We start from the raw sequence: 16,607 nt of genomic DNA on the forward strand, positions 1-16,607 counted from the left end.
GAACCAATGAAAATAAAACTAGAAAATTCAACCTCACTGTACGTGCAGTCAAGGAAGAAAAAGCAGGAAAACTGAGCACGGCATCACATTATTCACAAGTAGACACCGAAAAAAAAAAAGCAGTATAGAATACACGACCCATAAGGCATCATTCAAAGGGGTTGTCAGATTGCTGAAAAAGGGAAATGAAGAGAAAATAATATAACATGGATATACACACAAAACAACAACAACATTAAAAACACCACAAAGGCCGAATCGAACGGCTGCGAGTCCAACTCGCCTACGGGTTTGAAGCCCGCACCCAGCACCAGCTGAGCTCATCGTGGCGCAACTTTTTCTTCCATCATCGGATTGAAATTCCATACTCGTGTCATACAGTCGCGTTTTGGGTGGTGACAAGTAACATTTCTCCTTCTCATTCCTTTAAATCCTTTTTCTTCATCTTTTAGTTGCAAGAAAAAAACAATAGGTTGGAAGAAAACAACAGAAGAGACAATACTTTGGTTGCGTGGAAGTTAGAGTGACTTGTCAAAGAAAAAATAAGCGTACCACTGGCCAATGGCCCTCCGGCGCGTAGCGGATACCACATCCGCAACACATGCTTATGCCAAGGGATCGTTAGCAGTATCAACAATGGAACAGAAGGAAAGCAAATGAGTATATAAAGTAAAGAAGAAAAAAACAGTGGAGATGCGCCACCTCTGCCAGCTTGCACCTCTAAGGACTATGAGAGAGAAAGAGGGGAAAAGCGTCAGTGCGAAGAGTGGCTAAGCAAAACGCAGCAGAAGTTATAACTGTGAATAAAAATCGTGCCATCACCACCTACGGTGGGCACTGCATCGATAGACTGAGGAAGAACACTGAGACACGGCACGAGCACGCGGCCGTGATTGAAGAATTAAGGCACCCTCCGTTCTGAAACATATATCTGACACAAGTTTGTTGACTCGAGCCCGGATTTCCGTACCGTCATCAAGCGTCTCCCTCATAAATTGAGCACATTCACAAGGTGATGGGACTGGGCTTACACACAGCCACCGTGTGATACGATTTGGTGGGATTGCCCAATGCTGTGCACATTCTTTTATCTCCTCCTCTTCCTTGTGAAGAAGCCTAAACTCTGCATCGTCAAGTGCTTCCAGCCACTTGTCCATACACCCCTCCAGTTTGGTTGTTGAAGGTCCCACATCCCCAATATGGTTATCATAAGGAACATCTTCACAATCGGTAGTTGTCGCATCACCGTGCTGAGAGCGACGATGCGCATCCACGAGGTTCGCCCGCCAGTGCATGAAAACGGTATGAACATCACCTGTGATTGTTGTAATGCGATTCGGCGGAGCGGGAGACGGTATGGCCAACGGCACAGCAGAGACATACTCAACAATAAAACACCGCTCCCCGGCACCGGCGAAATAGTTGTGGCTCCAGCTCACCCACGGTAAGGGACTCAACGTGTTGCCACACGCCGTCGCGGTATCGGTTTCCCCGTCAAGGCGATCCTCCAACCACGTGTTGACAGCCGAAACCAACATCTCCATTGCGCAGTGTGCAGCTTCCTCCTCGTCCAGAATGTCCTCGTCGTCCTCGATAAGAGAGGGCAGGTAGACCTTATCGACGCGTGCGCTAGCACTCAGTCTTAATTGTGAATGGATGAAGAAATTGGTGTTCAGGCCGCGTGCTTCTAGCTCTTCGAGCAGTGGCCCGTTGTCGCCAACAGTCTGGAAAGCAATGTCATATTCTTGCATCTGTAAGAAAACCCGCTCTACAAAACACAAGGTCTTCGGCATGTACATCGGTAGCTTCCGATGGCTTTCATGGTCAGTAGTGCTTTGCACAGAAACGATGGGATCGACTGGTGTGTCGTACGCACGCAAGTTGCCTAGCGCTGTGAGGATATGTTCAAGAAGTGAAGTGGTTTGGGCGTTCCCCCGCCGCTCCAGCATATCTCCAGAAACATCGACGCTCCACCAGTGAACGACGTTATGGGGGAGGTAACGCCCATTATCTATTGGTAGAACACTTGGTGTCATGGTGCGACCTAGTAACGCCGCCTCTTCCTCATCTTCCTCCTCTTCCTCATCGCTGTCACCCAAGCACACGTCCAACAGCACATCTTCTTTTCCCTCGACAATGCGCTTAACAGAGGCTTCCACCGACTTCTCCCACCATGGCATGCGTAAAGAAAAAATGGGGGACTCAAGAAGCAATTTCTTGGCAGTAGGTCGTTCCGCCGGGTCTACTGCCATCATCCTGTCAATGCAATGCAAGAACTCTGCCGAAAGATTTCGTGCCCGCAGTGCCCTTGCCATTAGCTGAACACTTGGTGTGAGAACCCATGGAGGCCACTGAGTTGTGCTTGTCACTCCCTCCTTTGTTTCATCCCCACTCAAGGAGGTATACCGGGTGTACTGTGTGCCACTGATGCGGTCGGTAGCGATGATGTTACCATCCTCTTTGTCCACCCCTACGCTGTGCTCACCACAAATACTCTCCTCGTGGCACCCGCGTCGAGCAGCAAGCTCCCGTATAGAGATTTGAAGCGCCTTGTCGTCTACAAGTGGAATCACCGCCAGTGTTGCCAGCGGTGGGTAGTCACCTCGCGCAACCCAAAGACGTGCTGCAACTGTGGCATTACTTTCGGACTCCGTTGGTGACATAAAGGATGGAATCATACCGTTAAAAGTAACTGTCAACATGCCCTCATCCATTCCTAGACCCCCTCCAGTTAGAAACACGTAGAAAAGCGCAGCTGCACTCCAAATATCAGACGCGTACGAGTACGGGCACCGGTGCCGATATCCCCAATATCGCGCAATTTCCGGCGGTAAGTAGGCGCAAGATCCAACCACTGTACGCTCAGTTTGGGAGTCCGAATCTGTTACCTTAGTTGCAATACCGAAGTCAGCAAGGATCAACTCGACGTTGCTTTCCCAGTTGGTGGGGGAGACCCTGTTGCGGAGGAGTATGTTGGATGGTTTGATGTCTCTGTGCAGTAACCCGTTTCCGTGCAAGCACGCGAGCCCGCTTAGTATCTGTGACATCCAGCATACGAGATGTTCCTCAGCTATGTAAGAGCCATACAGTTTGAGCAGTTCCCCGAAGGTGCCGCCGATCCCCACCTCAACGACCATGTGCACGGAAGTCGGTGCTGCCACTGTGCGAGGAGATGATGTTGGCATACAGTCGGTACCGTATAATGGATCGTGTTCCACAAAAACACCATAAAAACGTTCGAGCCGGGGATGTCGAGGAAGCGTGGCAATGACTTGGGCTTCACGTAAAAGGTTGCACAACATGGGGCAGTGGTTTAACACTGCACAACCAACACCACTTGGTGTCAGGTGCAATTCATTCATTGCACCTTCACGACCGCAAACACTCGATAGCAGCATGATCGGAGAAGGAAGTTGCGTGAAACTTTTCGCAGCAAAGAAACGAGTGGGCCGTAGACGGCTCTGCAACACGGTCACAGAGCTAAAGCTCCCGGTGCCTAACTTCAAAACAGTGTTAAAAAGGCAATCGATGGAATAACTGCTGTTGAAGATGATACCGTCAATGTCGTCTCCCTCACCCCAATCACCAGTGGCTTCCCCACACGAGGCACAAGCGTGTTGTCCAGACCGAAAACCACTGCTTCCCCCGGATAGCAGGCGATCCACGGGGTACTCGTGCAGTGACGATTTTGAACCCGAGCCCAATAGTGGAAAACGCAACCCCCCATTGGGTCCAACCGTTCGCTTTACGAGATCATCACACCAGGAGAGGGGGACACCATCAAGAATATGCGAGGGAGGGAACAAAATGTTGACAGTCAGATACTCCTCCATGTACAGAAATTGCTACGTGAAGGGGGTAAAGGGGAAAAAAAAACGAGAGGTTTCGGTGGTAGCGAATTCTTAATAGTGTGGTGTTGTACAATGAGATTAAAAATAGACACCGAAAAAAAAAAAGCAGTATAGAATACACGACCCATAAGGCATCATTCAAAGGGGTTGTCAGATTGCTGAAAAAGGGAAATGAAGAGAAAATAATATAACATGGATATACACACAAAACAACAACAACATTAAAAACACCACAAAGGCCGAATCGAACGGCTGCGAGTCCAACTCGCCTACGGGTTTGAAGCCCGCACCCAGCACCAGCTGAGCTCATCGTGGCGCAACTTTTTCTTCCATCATCGGATTGAAATTCCATACTCGTGTCATACAGTCGCGTTTTGGGTGGTGACAAGTAACATTTCTCCTTCTCATTCCTTTAAATCCTTTTTCTTCATCTTTTAGTTGCAAGAACAGGTTGAGGCATGATAGCGTGTTGTACTGTATCCCACGTTCCGTCTAATGTGAAAAGAACAAATGTAAGAGTGCCTCGCAGAGAACTCATGGCACGGTCATACTCGTTGCCTTTGATGAATCATACATGAGTGTACCCTTTTGTACATTAATTTATTTTTTTTTCTAAGCGGGTATCTCATCCCTCAAGTGAAGTTACTAAAAGTTGCTTGGGTGTGAACTCAGTTTCGAGATGACTGAGAATCCAACTTGGCATACGGTGGCCACGGAGCGATGAGGCACATTCACCATCTGTGGACCCCATCCCTTCAAGAGTTTCGTAGGACTGTATATATGGGTCACTTAAATACGACCTCTACGAAAACAACTTGGACACGGGACAAAACAAAAAACAAAGAGCAAAGAAAGAAAGAAAGAGGAGAACCAAGAGGGAAAAGGAGCGGGTGAATGAAGTGATGGATTGATTGAATTGAAGGATGACAGCAAACACGCAATAATAGTGAGTGCGCCATACAACAAAATGAAGAAATTGAGAAGAGGGATGGTGGGAGGAAAAAAGAAAAGAACGTTTTCATTCAATAGTCAACGAAAAGGCCAACAGAAAATGGAAGGGATTCGGAGTCACTTTTCTCGCACCGCCTCCCATACCGCTGGAACGGTTCAATTACGAAGGGCAGCGGTAACACGAGGAAAAAGCAGGTGGAAAGAAAAACATTTTTGACCGCTCATAGCGCTAAGAAAAAAAAAAAGTGACCTCTCCAACAAGCTGCAAACCCCCACAACCGACAGGGGTAGTCACTGCAATGCCCTCCCTTCCCCCCCCCCCCAGGAACACGCTTACATTTGCTTTGCTTTTCGTTTCTTTTTGATAGGTATGTCATCGATGCTGTACCTGACGCTATATTTGCACTACTAATACGTATACAAAAATACATACATACTCATTTACTTATAGTTAGTTGCACCATTTTGGCACTTGAAAAGCCACTCCCTCGACCGTTAATGCCAGCACAGAAGGTGCATAATGTATGTGTAAAATAGTACCTTATAAAACAAATACGAAAACACGCGCGCGCGAGTAAAGGCAAAGGAGTTAGGGTGCGATGCTGTACGAGGAAGCACCACTCTATTTCTTTAACTTTTTCCTCTAGTTCCCGGAAAGAACAGTGCTCGAATTATTTCCGTGGATAAAGGGCAACGGTACGCCAGAAATTGTACACCTTCAGCTGGTTGTGGAACCGGCTTTCCTCACTGGGATCGTGAGAATGATCCAAAACAAATGTAACCACAAGTCGATCGGTGAATTTCATCTTCATCTGGCCAATGCGCTCCGATGAAATGCCGCAACAGGCAGCCACATCTTCCTTGATGGCTCGCTCCAGAGCCACAGACATATTAGAGAGAGCTTGCGACCAACGTGCCCCGCGGAACCGGATCGTGTGGGTAACGGCCGTTCTCCCGGCAACTGGTTGAAGAGACCGTACGGAAACGTTTGTACCCGATTCACGACGAGAAGTACTGCGGTTATCAAAAGAGAAAATCCTGTCGCCACCACTCCTGGAAGAAACTCTCTCGGTATAGTTGTTGTACACCGCTCCCTGCTTTTCCCCATTCGATCCAGAAAAGGAAGCCTTGCGAGGATTCATGCCATCCGCTGTGAGAGGAGGGGCAACGTGACCTCTGTTTACAGACGCCCGGCGGTTGGCGACCCAATCCGGCATACGATGAACAACCTCTCGTTGGCTATAGTTAACACCGTTCTGTGTTGTCATTTTTCGTCACTTGGGGGCAAACCTTGATGTTAGCTGCACGTGTATGACGACGGAACGTTACACACAGAGTATGAGAGGAAGGGAATAAGAAGGGATATGAGAAGTCACGGAAACACGAACTACAATGGAATTCAACTACTTTCAGCGACCGTGCGACGTGGCAAGCAAAGAAATAATTTAATGAAAGGATACATTAACAAATATGTTGAAATGCAGCAGTTGGCCACCCCGCAATGACGTTTGTAAACCGTCAGAGAGTAACGAGTGTCCTATGACCAAATACGCGAGGAGACATTTAACTCCCCTACTTTACGGCGATCGGGAAGAGCAATCAGACCCCATTGTGTCTTATATCTTGATGCTCACTTCCCTCGCCCCAATACAACGGACAAATTAACCCCTTGGATAATAATGGCATCCTTTACGCAGCACAGAGGGGAGGAGGAGAGAAAAAAAGAGGAAAACGTCAAACGTTGCTGGGTTACCAGAGATATAGAAATGTGCCCTTCCCCCACTTCTATATTCCCTAACCCCCTGAATGTCAATAACTGTATAAAACACTGGGAGGTCGGCACTCACAATATTTTCTTTACTTCACTTTCTCCTTTTTCCCCACTTAAAAATACATTCCTTCATGTGGTAGGAATGTATTTGTGTAGACACATTCTAAAGAAGCGAAACAAGGAAAAAGCTTTTCCATTACGCGTAAGTGTTTTTTTTTTCGTTTGCCTTCCTATACATGGTCGTCACTGTAAAATAACAATCAAACAGCAAAAAAGGTACCTATGTATGACAATTGGTGCCCCCCCCAAAAAAAGTGTATACTTTCATCTTAGCAAATAGAGCGATGAAGTTCTCGGAAATTTGCATACTTTCAAGCGGGCATGGAAGGGCCGCTCCCCGCCATCATCATGCGAGTGGTCGACAATGAATGTTACCACAAGAATATCAGTAAGTTTCAGCTCCAGCTGAAGAATACGACCAATATCGAGTCCACATCCCTCGCTAATATCCTCCTTGACGGCCTGCGCCACGAGATCCTTTTTCTCTTCTATCAAATTTGCCCAATCCGACATGCGAAACCGAATAGTATGTCTGGCAATTCGGTGCCCATTACCTGGTACGGCTGATTGTACAGACACGGAGGGCCTAGAACTACGACAGGAATCGGCGCATTCTTCTTCTACAGGCATCACGATCTTTTCCTTTGGAGGTGCCTTCTTTAATATTTTAAGACCTTGCGGGAATCTTTTCTTCAGCACGGTGACAGGAACACTTGGAGGGGCCTTCTCCTCTTCGACCAGTGGCGTATCATTCAGGCACTTGGACTCAGTTTCGAGATGACTGAGAATCCAACTTGGCATACGGTGGCCACGGAGCGATGAGGCACATTCACCATCTGTGGACCCCATCCCTTCAAGAGTTTCGTAGGACTGTATATATGGGTCACTTAAATACGACCTCTACGAAAACAACTTGGACACGGGACAAAACAAAAAACAAAGAGCAAAGAAAGAAAGAAAGAGGAGAACCAAGAGGGAAAAGGAGCGGGTGAATGAAGTGATGAATTGATTGAATTGAAGGATGACAGCAAACACGCAATAATAGTGAGTGCAGCATACAACAAAATGAATAAATTGAGAAGGGTACATTTTACAGGTATATAAAAAACGCGGTAACTACTCACCCCTATAATGACGGTAAAGAATCATTAAGGAATAATGAGGACCCCATGACCCAATGCGCGAGGAAACCTTCAACAGGTATATAAGGTGTGGGAAACATCCACCAAGATACCGCATCAATTGCATAAAATACTATCACCATTTAATCCTCACCATCCATTTCGTGGACCACCTCTTCAATACCCCCTTTCCCTCCTCTTCCTCCTCCTCCCACGTGGCACACGATGGTTACATGGGTTAGGAGGGAGAGACATAAGGAAAGAAAAAAACAAACAAACAAACAAACGTACCAACAAAAAATCATACAATCAAGAATATCATGCGCTCACTCACCTTTAAATACATATGTCCACATATATACATCAACATGAACATAAGGGGGTGATACTGCATCAAGGCAACAAAGCGGACACACAAGCACTAATTAGAATTTGGGTATTTGAGGGTGTGGACGAAGGAAAAGAAAAAAAACAAGAGGAACAAAGGAGAAGAAAGAATAACAATAAAATTAACTGCTTTTTTTTTTTTTGGTGTTCTAATACTGTTGCTGGTGGGCCCTTGTCGGCATTGATATGGGAGGGGGAAGGGGACTTCAAGATAGTCTAGTTTAGCTGTCATGTTGCTTGGTAATAACTTTCCCCATCTTGTGGTCAAGAAATAACGTTGCTAACGGGGTACCAGAGAGAAATACATTACATTCCAAGAAACGTTCCGCGTCCCCCTCTTCAGCACCGCATTCTTCATCCTCAAACGCAACTTCAAAACCTTCCTCTTCATCCTTGCCGTTTAGCAGTGGCTTCCACCCCGACCCACGGAAACGAACAACATGTTTGGTCGCATTACCGTCACTTCCAGGACCCGAAGACAGCAGAGATAAGGAGGGACCTCTACCGTTATCGCGCCCTGCAAGCCTCCTGAGAGAAGCGACCTCGTTATTTTCTTTTGATGGAGTTCGTTCTGCAATACTGGCGGCATCAGTTGAGGGTTCCACAGCTAATATAGTATCCAGTCTCTGTTCCGAGTCGCCAACGGTTGTATTTTCCGGTGACTCGCATGATGTAAATGCGGGGGACTCGCTGTCCGAAACTGTGGTAGGCTTGCGGCCTGAGCCGCTTTGAGGAGACATAACGGGAGCCGTACCAAGGGGAGTGTTGATGGGTAAATTAAAACGTCTGCGAACCCAGTCGGGCATGGGGTGCCATGTGAGGCTATTGATTATATCCTCCGCGTAATACGGCATCTTTCGTAAGTTACTGACTCAATTTCGTATTTATGTAGGATTTTAAAAGGATCTTTGTATCACAGAAGGAATAAAAAAACAACAACAAGATGAGAAAAAGCAATCGAATACGTCTCAAAGCAAAGGTGACTCGCAAAGCGAAATAGTCACGTGAGAGATGACAATAGCAAAAACGGTAAGAACCAATTTATTCTGTCAATCAGAATACGCCACCCACCGACCCACCCACCCACATATATATATGTATCGCAACATGTTGGTTATCCTGACTCTCAAGAATTGTTACCAGCTCCTGCCAGACATTTCAAACCCTTGCATGAACAATAAAAACTTTCAACGCCGGCAGGCCAACCGCTTACCATCTGTATGGTTATATATCATTTTCACACACCACACGGGCATTAAGATGTCTTACAAGTATGTATTTCTCCGAGTGCCCACACATATATTTATTGTGATGTACCAAAATGTGTGTATTATTGAAGCATAAATCCAATATGTGTAAAAGAAACAAATTCACTTTTTGTTTCACCGTAGCGAGAACGTGCTAGTCGTAGTGTTGGTAAAGGGAAAAAGGTAAGGAAATGTAAGGAAATAAAGGAAAACAAAATAACACGAACCACACGGTTCGATGTCCGTACGTGCACATGTGCTCCACAACCACGAACGAATGATTAAAGAGAGCTTGTCACTCTTCAACTTGCCTTCTTCAAGAATTTGTCTCATACCTTCATCACCCCACACTGTCGCAATCATCTGCATCGATTCATTTGTCGGTGTACAGACGAAAAATAAATAAATAATAATAATAATACGAATCAAAAAAAAAAAGGCAGAAGATGGTTTTATGAGAACATGAATGTGTTTGGGTATTTGCGATATGTAAAGATAACAGAATGGCTTGCGACAAAATAAGATAGTTAAATATAAACGAACTAACTGAAATCCATCAGATCGCAAAACTTTTAATGTCGCGGTGTTTGGAAAATGAAGTTGCAGGTTGCATGCCTTTGTGTAGTTATTCCGTGTCCTTTAACAAAAAAAAAGGAGGAGGGGAAAACACTCACCTGTGTTGAATCTATTTTCCTCTCACCACTCTGACAGTAGTGAAGGGTATAACAACGAAGCGATGAGGCGGTCGCTGCAAAGCGGTGTGCGAAACAATCAGTTTAACAAGACTACAATAGGGGGAGGGAATGACGATAAAAATAATTCGAAGACGAACAAATAGACAAAAAAAATAATGTTAGAACAGAAAATGAGTGAACCAAGTACATGTAAGTGGGCGTTAGCTACCCATAGGTCAGATGTTCCACATGTTAGAATGCAGCGATGGGACCAAACAAAAGTTTTTCACCACCTCGAGGCACGAACCGCAGTCCTACCTAACACAAATTGCCATACAACACAAGGCACTGCGTGCAAAGTCACGCCATTTCCAGCACAAACCCCCGTTATCTCATTCGCTGGTAATCTCATCTCTCTCCCTTTTCTTCTTCCATACTCAAACCCCAAACACCCTCTCGAGCGTCCCACGCACGTTGTTCTTTACCCCCGTTAGATTTCACTGGGTTTCTGGACGGAGGCGACATTTTCATCTAACATTGTGGCGACATTTGCTACCTTTATATTTATTGCTGCTTGGCCGTTATCATCAGACGCGCCTGCCTCTCGTCGTTGGATAACCTTATCCCTCTCATAATCCATCATCCGGCGCAGTAGTTTACTGTAGCTTTCAAACCATTGAAACTCCTTTGTTGTATAGTCACAGAACTTTCCTTCAGGGTTCATCAGGTACATGATGATGGAGTGGTCCACAAGATAGTCATCCTCGCTCAGTACTGTCTCATCAGGGAGAGCAAAGTAAACGCGGTACTGACGCGCCACTGATTCCACTTCTTCCTGAGTGCCCACAAGCCCCAGAATCCGTGGGTTAAAATCTGCTAGATAATCCCGTATTTTCTCAGGTGTGTCACGGTGCGGATCGAGGGAAATAAATATGGGCTGCCAGTAGTCACGACCCACCTTCTTGTCAAGGTGTTGAACGACACGGCTGAGCTTTGCCATCTCCTCCGGGCACACATCAGGGCAGTTGGTGAAACCAAAGTAAATGTAGAGCCACTTTCCAAGAAAGTCCTTTTCAGTGTAGCGGCGCCCATCGACGCCAATTAATGAGAAGGGCCCGCCAATGCTTGGTCCTTCGGGGCTGTCAAAAGCCTTAACCGCACGTAACTTTGGGTCGAACCGCATTTGCTCACGCCGCACACGAATAGATATGACAACTGTTATAACTCCCAGAGAAAGGAACAACAAACCCCACAGCATCCACGCGGGGCTGTCCCGCACCTCAGATAACCGCTCACTAAGTTTTCTCCGTTCCGCCTCCTCCTCTCTTTCCACATATTCTTGAAAGGTAAATATCTGTGAGTCCCTTTGCTCCGCCACGCGAATGTGAATAGGTTTTTCCTTGTCCACAACGTCAATATCTTTTCCACCACCAGTGCCTCCAGTTGAGTGACGTCTCATCATACTAATGGTTATCACATCAACCTGGTGAGAAACCGGCCGAGGAGACGCCGCCCGTATCGCCGGTGCAAATGAGGCGCTACTTCCGCATCGGTGCCTGAAAGCAACGCTGATGGTCCCGCGGTTCTGCAGTAAATTACAAGAAACACTGCAGTTGATCCCTAAATGGACGAGGTGTGAGCCGCGTATCATTTATTTTCGCACTTCCTCCTCCCTTTCAACTTTCCTTTCTCTATTCACGTGCAGTGAGGGCACCAATGTGCTTGCTTCAGTGAAGCGAAGCCGTCCCAAGATCAGTTGCTGGAGGTTGCAGACGCACGTGCACCGAACCACGGAGAATAATTATGTATAAATTGATTTATGTTGCGTGTGAGCGCGTCAAAGCAGTGGAAGAGAGATGCACTCTCCTTTTCCCTAGATGCAACTTTATACTCTCCCTTCTATTCTTAATACGTATGATGTAATTAACCTAAAGCGGCAGTGGCTCGGCACCAAAACAGGGGAGGGGGTGGGTAAAACGTGAAAGGTAAAAGGGGCAAAAAAGGAATAAATAGTACAACACACTGCAGAACAAAGAATTATCAAAAAAAAATGAAGAACAAGGGAATGAGGACGGCCGTCGAGGGAACAGAGTACAGGGGGAAAAGGATGTTAAGGGGTTCGTACACCTCATACAAGCTCCCAAGGGAAAGGGCTGAAGGCAGAGCTGAAAAATCTATATATATTAAATGCTCCTTTTTTTACTCCTTTCTTCTTCCCCCCTTTTTTCTTTTTGTCGTTTTCTCTTCCATTTCCGCTTTGCAATTCACTATGTTTGTGGTAAAACTGAAGCCGTGCACTCCAGAGAATGTCATACCATTTGCTGTTGAAACAACAACTGCTCATGAGAGAGATTGCAAATGAGGAATATGAAAAGTGAAAATAAAAAGAAACACCAACAGTGTCTCCCACGTTTGTCAGTGGGACTTCAACGGTTCCTTCATATTTCTCACAATCCATGGAATCCGAAACCCTTTTGACCTTTTCATAGTCGGTGGGTATGCCATATATGATGTATATATGCATGTATATGTATGTCCTTCATTTCGTATAAACAGTTTCACATCCTACTTGTTTCTTGCACATACATGGGTTCCCATCTTTTTGTTTTCACAGATACATTTTAAATCCCCCCTTCCTTCCTTTTCTTTCCGTCTCTTCTTTTTTTTTCTTTTTGAATTACTGTTCTTCTTCATTTATTTCACTTTTTGCTATGTTCCCTTTTCTTCTCATTCACCTATTCTTCCCTGAAAAAGAACAACTTTTCCCTGCATAACATTATTATTCCTGATATCATCCCCTAATTCGCTTTCATAGTCGCGGTCGGGCACACCTGTACATCCGACCACATTATGGACTCCAGCGCCCCACCAGAAACTAGCACAGATGGCTTATTTTGGTTTGGGTGAAGTGTTCAGCATTTTTTTTCAATCCTGGAGAGAATCTCTTTGCTTTTGCTTCTCCCCCATGCACATGTACACACGCACACATATATAATTAGAACAAAAATAAAAGAAATACAGATACTTTTCTTCTTCCTTTTTCTTTCCGCTCGATTCAACGGCATGTTTAGTTTACCTCTCCTCGCCACATCAGAGGCAAGTCGATCCAATCGCGCTCGACCCCAGCGTTACTTTTCCTTTTTATTATCTTCCTTAGAAAAACCTATGACGACTCACTCTTTTACTGCGGTCTTTTAGGTTCCTTCACGTTCTGGGTTCCGCTTCAAAACTTAATACCTCCCAGCGCACAGAAGTGCCAACACGGGCAGAACAAACCCGAACGTTCTGACAGCCACCGAGTTACCCATAGTCTGTCTCACTTCCCCCATAGCCAATAGGAGGAAAAGGACAAATCAAATCTGAAAGGGAGACAAAAATGCATAATACATACAAGAATCTTCAATAATACATGCGCACATTATCCACGCGACGTACCGCCTCCAGTCACATTAGAGTCAGTAACAGTTGGAGAGGTTTAAGATGCCTGTTGCACAGATGCATCCTCACTGCCAAGTTCCTCAACATCATTGATACTTGGCTCATCGGCGCCCGGAGCGGCTCCAGCCGCAACGTCATTGAAGCTCAGTTCCTCAAGTTCCGCACTCGGGAGTTTGTCTGCTGGATGTTCTGCCGCTGTGGGTGCCTCACCCTCAGGGCCCGGGATATCAGAGTTGGAACCATCTGATTTCGGGGAGTCACCACCACCCAATTGTTTCATCGTTCCCGCCAGCACTTGATCCCTTCTCACAGCGGATGCCTGTCTCGACGAAGTCTGCTGTTCTCTCCTCCCACCACGGTCAAAAAAATCATCAGCTGCTTCATTATAACCAAGCAGCGCATAACCGTAGCGCACAGCAGGATCATAGTCACACCGGACTTCAGCAATTTCCACGCACGGTTTTCGATAATCTTCATCATCTGTATAGCCATAGTCCTCATCACCGAAGTCTTCCAAAGTCTCCACCAAACCGCTTCCGGCAAAGTTCAACTCCCACATCCTTTCGCGTCGCAACTGAACCAACCACTCGTCAATACGCAGCTTGCTCATTGATTTCGTCGTTCCACCAGTTAGAGAATGGTAGAAGGCACAAACTGTTGGGAAGGCGCAACGCTCTAGCAACGCCTGGAGTTCCTCCTTAGGGGTGCTCTTATCGTGCTCCGTAGTGAACGACGCCTCCAGTGGGTAACCCTCAAAAGTTAGGTTGGTGAAATTCTCTTTCGGCAATCTGAGTGTCGCAGATGCGTCCTCCTTAAAAGCAGCGTCCAGATATTCACGGTGCTCCTCATTATCAAGCACTTCCTGCCACTTATCTCCAGTGAAAAATATGTGCAGATCGGAGTACACTGTGTTCTCAATCCGGCGGCGCTTCTCCAGATACAGTTTGTCACGACCAGCCTTCTCCAAGCAGCGGCGCCGCCACACCGTCCTTTCGTGTCGACGATCCACATCCGTGAGGAAGGCATCAAGTTGCCGCATCTCCTCCTCATCATCTTCGGTGAACAACTCCTTCTTGCTGAGCTCCTCCATGCGTAACTGCAGTTCGCGCTTCTCCTGGTCATCCCGTTCCTCGGCAGCGAAGAGAGCCTCAAGTTCGTCAATGTCGTGCAGGTCGTTGACGGTGCGAACTGTCTGCTGCATCTTCAGTACTTCTTCAGGTTGTAGTTGAACATAGACGGGAATCTCCTTACCCAGGAGCGTCTTGCTTTCCTTCGGCCCAAAAACAAGTAAAACGCTGTCGAGTGAAACAATATCACTCACAACGCGACCGTTCGTTGTGCGTTGTACGTAGCATCCTTCAACATTGATAGGTTCCTCTTCATCATTTAGTAGATTAAGTGGTTCTTCACCAATCAAAGCCTGCTTCTTTTCGGAAATTTGCACCCCTAACATAGCAATCATCTCACGCAGTCCGTTGACCTCGGTGATAAGAAGAGCTTGTTCTTGGAGTTGAGCGAAGCAACCATCAACGACGCGTTCCTCCGCCTCCCGAGCTCTTGAACACGCCATCTGCACATTCAGCCACCTCCTAATAACAACTGGAAGTGGAGCACCTTGTAGCGCCTGTGAAGATGCGCCCTTTCTCTTGCTTTCTTTCAGCGATTCGGCGGGGACCAACGCAAGCTCATTCTTTATCTTCTTCCGTTGCAGTTTCGACAGCGGTGCGACCGTGCAGTCAAGTTCCATTATCCGCCCAACAAAATCACTTTGACGCATGACAATCTGCATGCTTTCCCAACTTCCATTATGATCCTCTTGTAGGGCAATCATGAGCGCGCGGACAAGTGAAAACAGTTCCTCAGATGGTCGACCCGCTGAACGTAATTCCCTCCAACTGCGCGCGGGTACTTGTTCAATCGCGGCGCGAACTTGATCAAGCTCCACCATTTGCTGACGAGTGAACGCCGCTGCAATGGCCTGTTTTTCTTGAGTTACCTCACGGGCACGGTAGAGCCGTTCAGAAGAACGATCCTCATCCTCCACCAGCTGCTGGTATTGCTGTTGGAGCGCTTTCAGCTCGTTCAGCCCATCAAGACGATCCTGCTGCACCGCAAGTTCACCCAGTTTTTCGTCATACGGTTCAAACCCACCAGGCACGGCATCGACACGATCGAACAATTCGACACGAACGTGCTGACTTGTGGGCAGTCCGATAACACGAGCAAGAGTATTGCTCCACTCATAATCACCGCCAATCCGTTCCAAGCAAATGTAGTCACTTACATTGACCTCCAAACACGATCTGTTCATTCCCGTCATTTACCTCAATACTCGCGTATGGTTTACTCCACGTTGACACGCGTGGTCACTACCCTCGCAGCCACGTGACGCGCACGAGGAGTTTTAACAATAAAAACTTGATAACTCTCTCCTCTGCTACTTACACTCTCAAGTAAAAAATTAACACAAACTACTTCCTACCTATTACAGTCAGTGATATGCTTAAAAAGATTAATACCTTTATTCTCTTTTCCTCTTGTCCTCAGGTTTACAGGAAAATACGAAAGGAATCAATCAATCAATCAACATATAAAGAGGATCAGCATCAACACGCATGCAACAACATGATCATCCACGAAAAAACATCACCAAAATCACGAGCAGCCGCAGCTACAATACACACACACAAACACACAGATGCGCAAAAACGTACACCGATACCACCTTTCTATATATGTCATAAAACAAGCAGCAACAAAAAAGCAACAGAAAAGACACAAACGCACACAAACACACAGAAATTTAAAAATGTTAAAAAACAAATCCACATAAAAAACAGCAACAATATATATGCAAAACAGCACAATCAGCACCAACGTACAGAAGCAATATAAAATATACAAACAACAAAAGCTACACACAAAAAGTCAGTAAAGCAAATTAATACGTCATAAACACATAAAACAAACAGCGTAATTGCCGACACATGACGTCACCACAAAGAAGCCGAACCAGATCCAGTGGTAAAGGAGAAATCCCATGAATTAGGGTGGCAAACCAAAGATACAAGCAAGAAAGGTGTATAAAGATTGGATACACTTCCAAC

At 46.2% G+C, this 16,607-nt stretch overlaps 11 protein-coding genes across 11 annotated transcripts, besides 4 other annotated features; 2 read left to right on the top strand and 9 right to left on the bottom strand.

The window, feature by feature from the left end:
- Positions 1–48: 48 nt before the first annotated feature.
- Positions 49–366, bottom strand: Tb09.160.1080 (hypothetical protein, unlikely; the record flags this gene model as incomplete). The annotated part of the gene is made up of 1 exon (XM_798454.1): positions 49–366. The coding sequence occupies one exon, from the start codon at positions 364–366 to the stop codon at positions 49–51; it is 318 nt and encodes a 105-aa protein (XP_803547.1).
- Positions 367–818: 452 nt separating this feature from the next.
- On the bottom strand, positions 819–3,833 carry Tb09.160.1090 (serine/threonine protein kinase, putative; the record flags this gene model as incomplete). The annotated part of the gene is made up of 1 exon (XM_798456.1): positions 819–3,833. The coding sequence occupies one exon, from the start codon at positions 3,831–3,833 to the stop codon at positions 819–821; it is 3,015 nt and encodes a 1,004-aa protein (XP_803549.1).
- Positions 3,834–5,473: 1,640 nt separating this feature from the next.
- Tb09.160.1100 (hypothetical protein, conserved) lies at positions 5,474–6,070 on the bottom strand (the record flags this gene model as incomplete). The annotated part of the gene is made up of 1 exon (XM_798457.1): positions 5,474–6,070. The coding sequence occupies one exon, from the start codon at positions 6,068–6,070 to the stop codon at positions 5,474–5,476; it is 597 nt and encodes a 198-aa protein (XP_803550.1).
- An 827-nt stretch (positions 6,071–6,897) lies between these two features.
- Positions 6,898–7,482, bottom strand: Tb09.160.1110 (hypothetical protein, conserved; the record flags this gene model as incomplete). The annotated part of the gene is made up of 1 exon (XM_798458.1): positions 6,898–7,482. One exon carries the CDS (start codon positions 7,480–7,482, stop codon positions 6,898–6,900), a length of 585 nt encoding a protein of 194 aa, XP_803551.1.
- Positions 7,483–8,013: 531 nt separating this feature from the next.
- Positions 8,014–8,067: a microsatellite.
- A 295-nt stretch (positions 8,068–8,362) lies between these two features.
- Tb09.160.1120 (hypothetical protein, conserved) lies at positions 8,363–8,995 on the bottom strand (the record flags this gene model as incomplete). The annotated part of the gene is made up of 1 exon (XM_798459.1): positions 8,363–8,995. The coding sequence occupies one exon, from the start codon at positions 8,993–8,995 to the stop codon at positions 8,363–8,365; it is 633 nt and encodes a 210-aa protein (XP_803552.1).
- Positions 8,996–9,204: 209 nt separating this feature from the next.
- Positions 9,205–9,228: a microsatellite.
- An 8-nt stretch (positions 9,229–9,236) lies between these two features.
- Positions 9,237–9,485, top strand: Tb09.v1.0110 (hypothetical protein, unlikely; the record flags this gene model as incomplete). Its single annotated transcript, XM_798460.1, has 1 exon — positions 9,237–9,485. The coding sequence occupies one exon, from the start codon at positions 9,237–9,239 to the stop codon at positions 9,483–9,485; it is 249 nt and encodes an 82-aa protein (XP_803553.1).
- A 38-nt stretch (positions 9,486–9,523) lies between these two features.
- On the bottom strand, positions 9,524–9,757 carry Tb09.160.1130 (hypothetical protein, unlikely; the record flags this gene model as incomplete). Its single annotated transcript, XM_798461.1, has 1 exon — positions 9,524–9,757. One exon carries the CDS (start codon positions 9,755–9,757, stop codon positions 9,524–9,526), a length of 234 nt encoding a protein of 77 aa, XP_803554.1.
- Positions 9,758–9,782: 25 nt separating this feature from the next.
- Positions 9,783–9,809: a sequence feature (AT_rich).
- A 743-nt stretch (positions 9,810–10,552) lies between these two features.
- Positions 10,553–11,524, bottom strand: Tb09.160.1140 (electon transport protein SCO1/SCO2, putative; the record flags this gene model as incomplete). Its single annotated transcript, XM_798462.1, has 1 exon — positions 10,553–11,524. One exon carries the CDS (start codon positions 11,522–11,524, stop codon positions 10,553–10,555), a length of 972 nt encoding a protein of 323 aa, XP_803555.1.
- A 666-nt stretch (positions 11,525–12,190) lies between these two features.
- On the bottom strand, positions 12,191–12,586 carry Tb09.160.1150 (hypothetical protein, unlikely; the record flags this gene model as incomplete). Its single annotated transcript, XM_798464.1, has 1 exon — positions 12,191–12,586. The coding sequence occupies one exon, from the start codon at positions 12,584–12,586 to the stop codon at positions 12,191–12,193; it is 396 nt and encodes a 131-aa protein (XP_803557.1).
- Positions 12,587–12,695: 109 nt separating this feature from the next.
- Positions 12,696–12,794: a sequence feature (T-rich).
- Positions 12,795–13,537: 743 nt separating this feature from the next.
- Tb09.160.1160 (hypothetical protein, conserved) lies at positions 13,538–15,811 on the bottom strand (the record flags this gene model as incomplete). Its single annotated transcript, XM_798466.1, has 1 exon — positions 13,538–15,811. One exon carries the CDS (start codon positions 15,809–15,811, stop codon positions 13,538–13,540), a length of 2,274 nt encoding a protein of 757 aa, XP_803559.1.
- Positions 15,812–15,999: 188 nt separating this feature from the next.
- Positions 16,000–16,395, top strand: Tb09.160.1170 (hypothetical protein, unlikely; the record flags this gene model as incomplete). Its single annotated transcript, XM_798467.1, has 1 exon — positions 16,000–16,395. One exon carries the CDS (start codon positions 16,000–16,002, stop codon positions 16,393–16,395), a length of 396 nt encoding a protein of 131 aa, XP_803560.1.
- Between the last annotated feature and the right edge of the window lie 212 nt (positions 16,396–16,607).

Source organism: Trypanosoma brucei, chromosome 9 (assembly GCF_000002445.2).
Source record: "Trypanosoma brucei brucei TREU927 chromosome 9, whole genome shotgun sequence".
In the NCBI taxonomy this organism is placed as follows: Eukaryota; Euglenozoa; class Kinetoplastea; order Trypanosomatida; family Trypanosomatidae; genus Trypanosoma; species Trypanosoma brucei.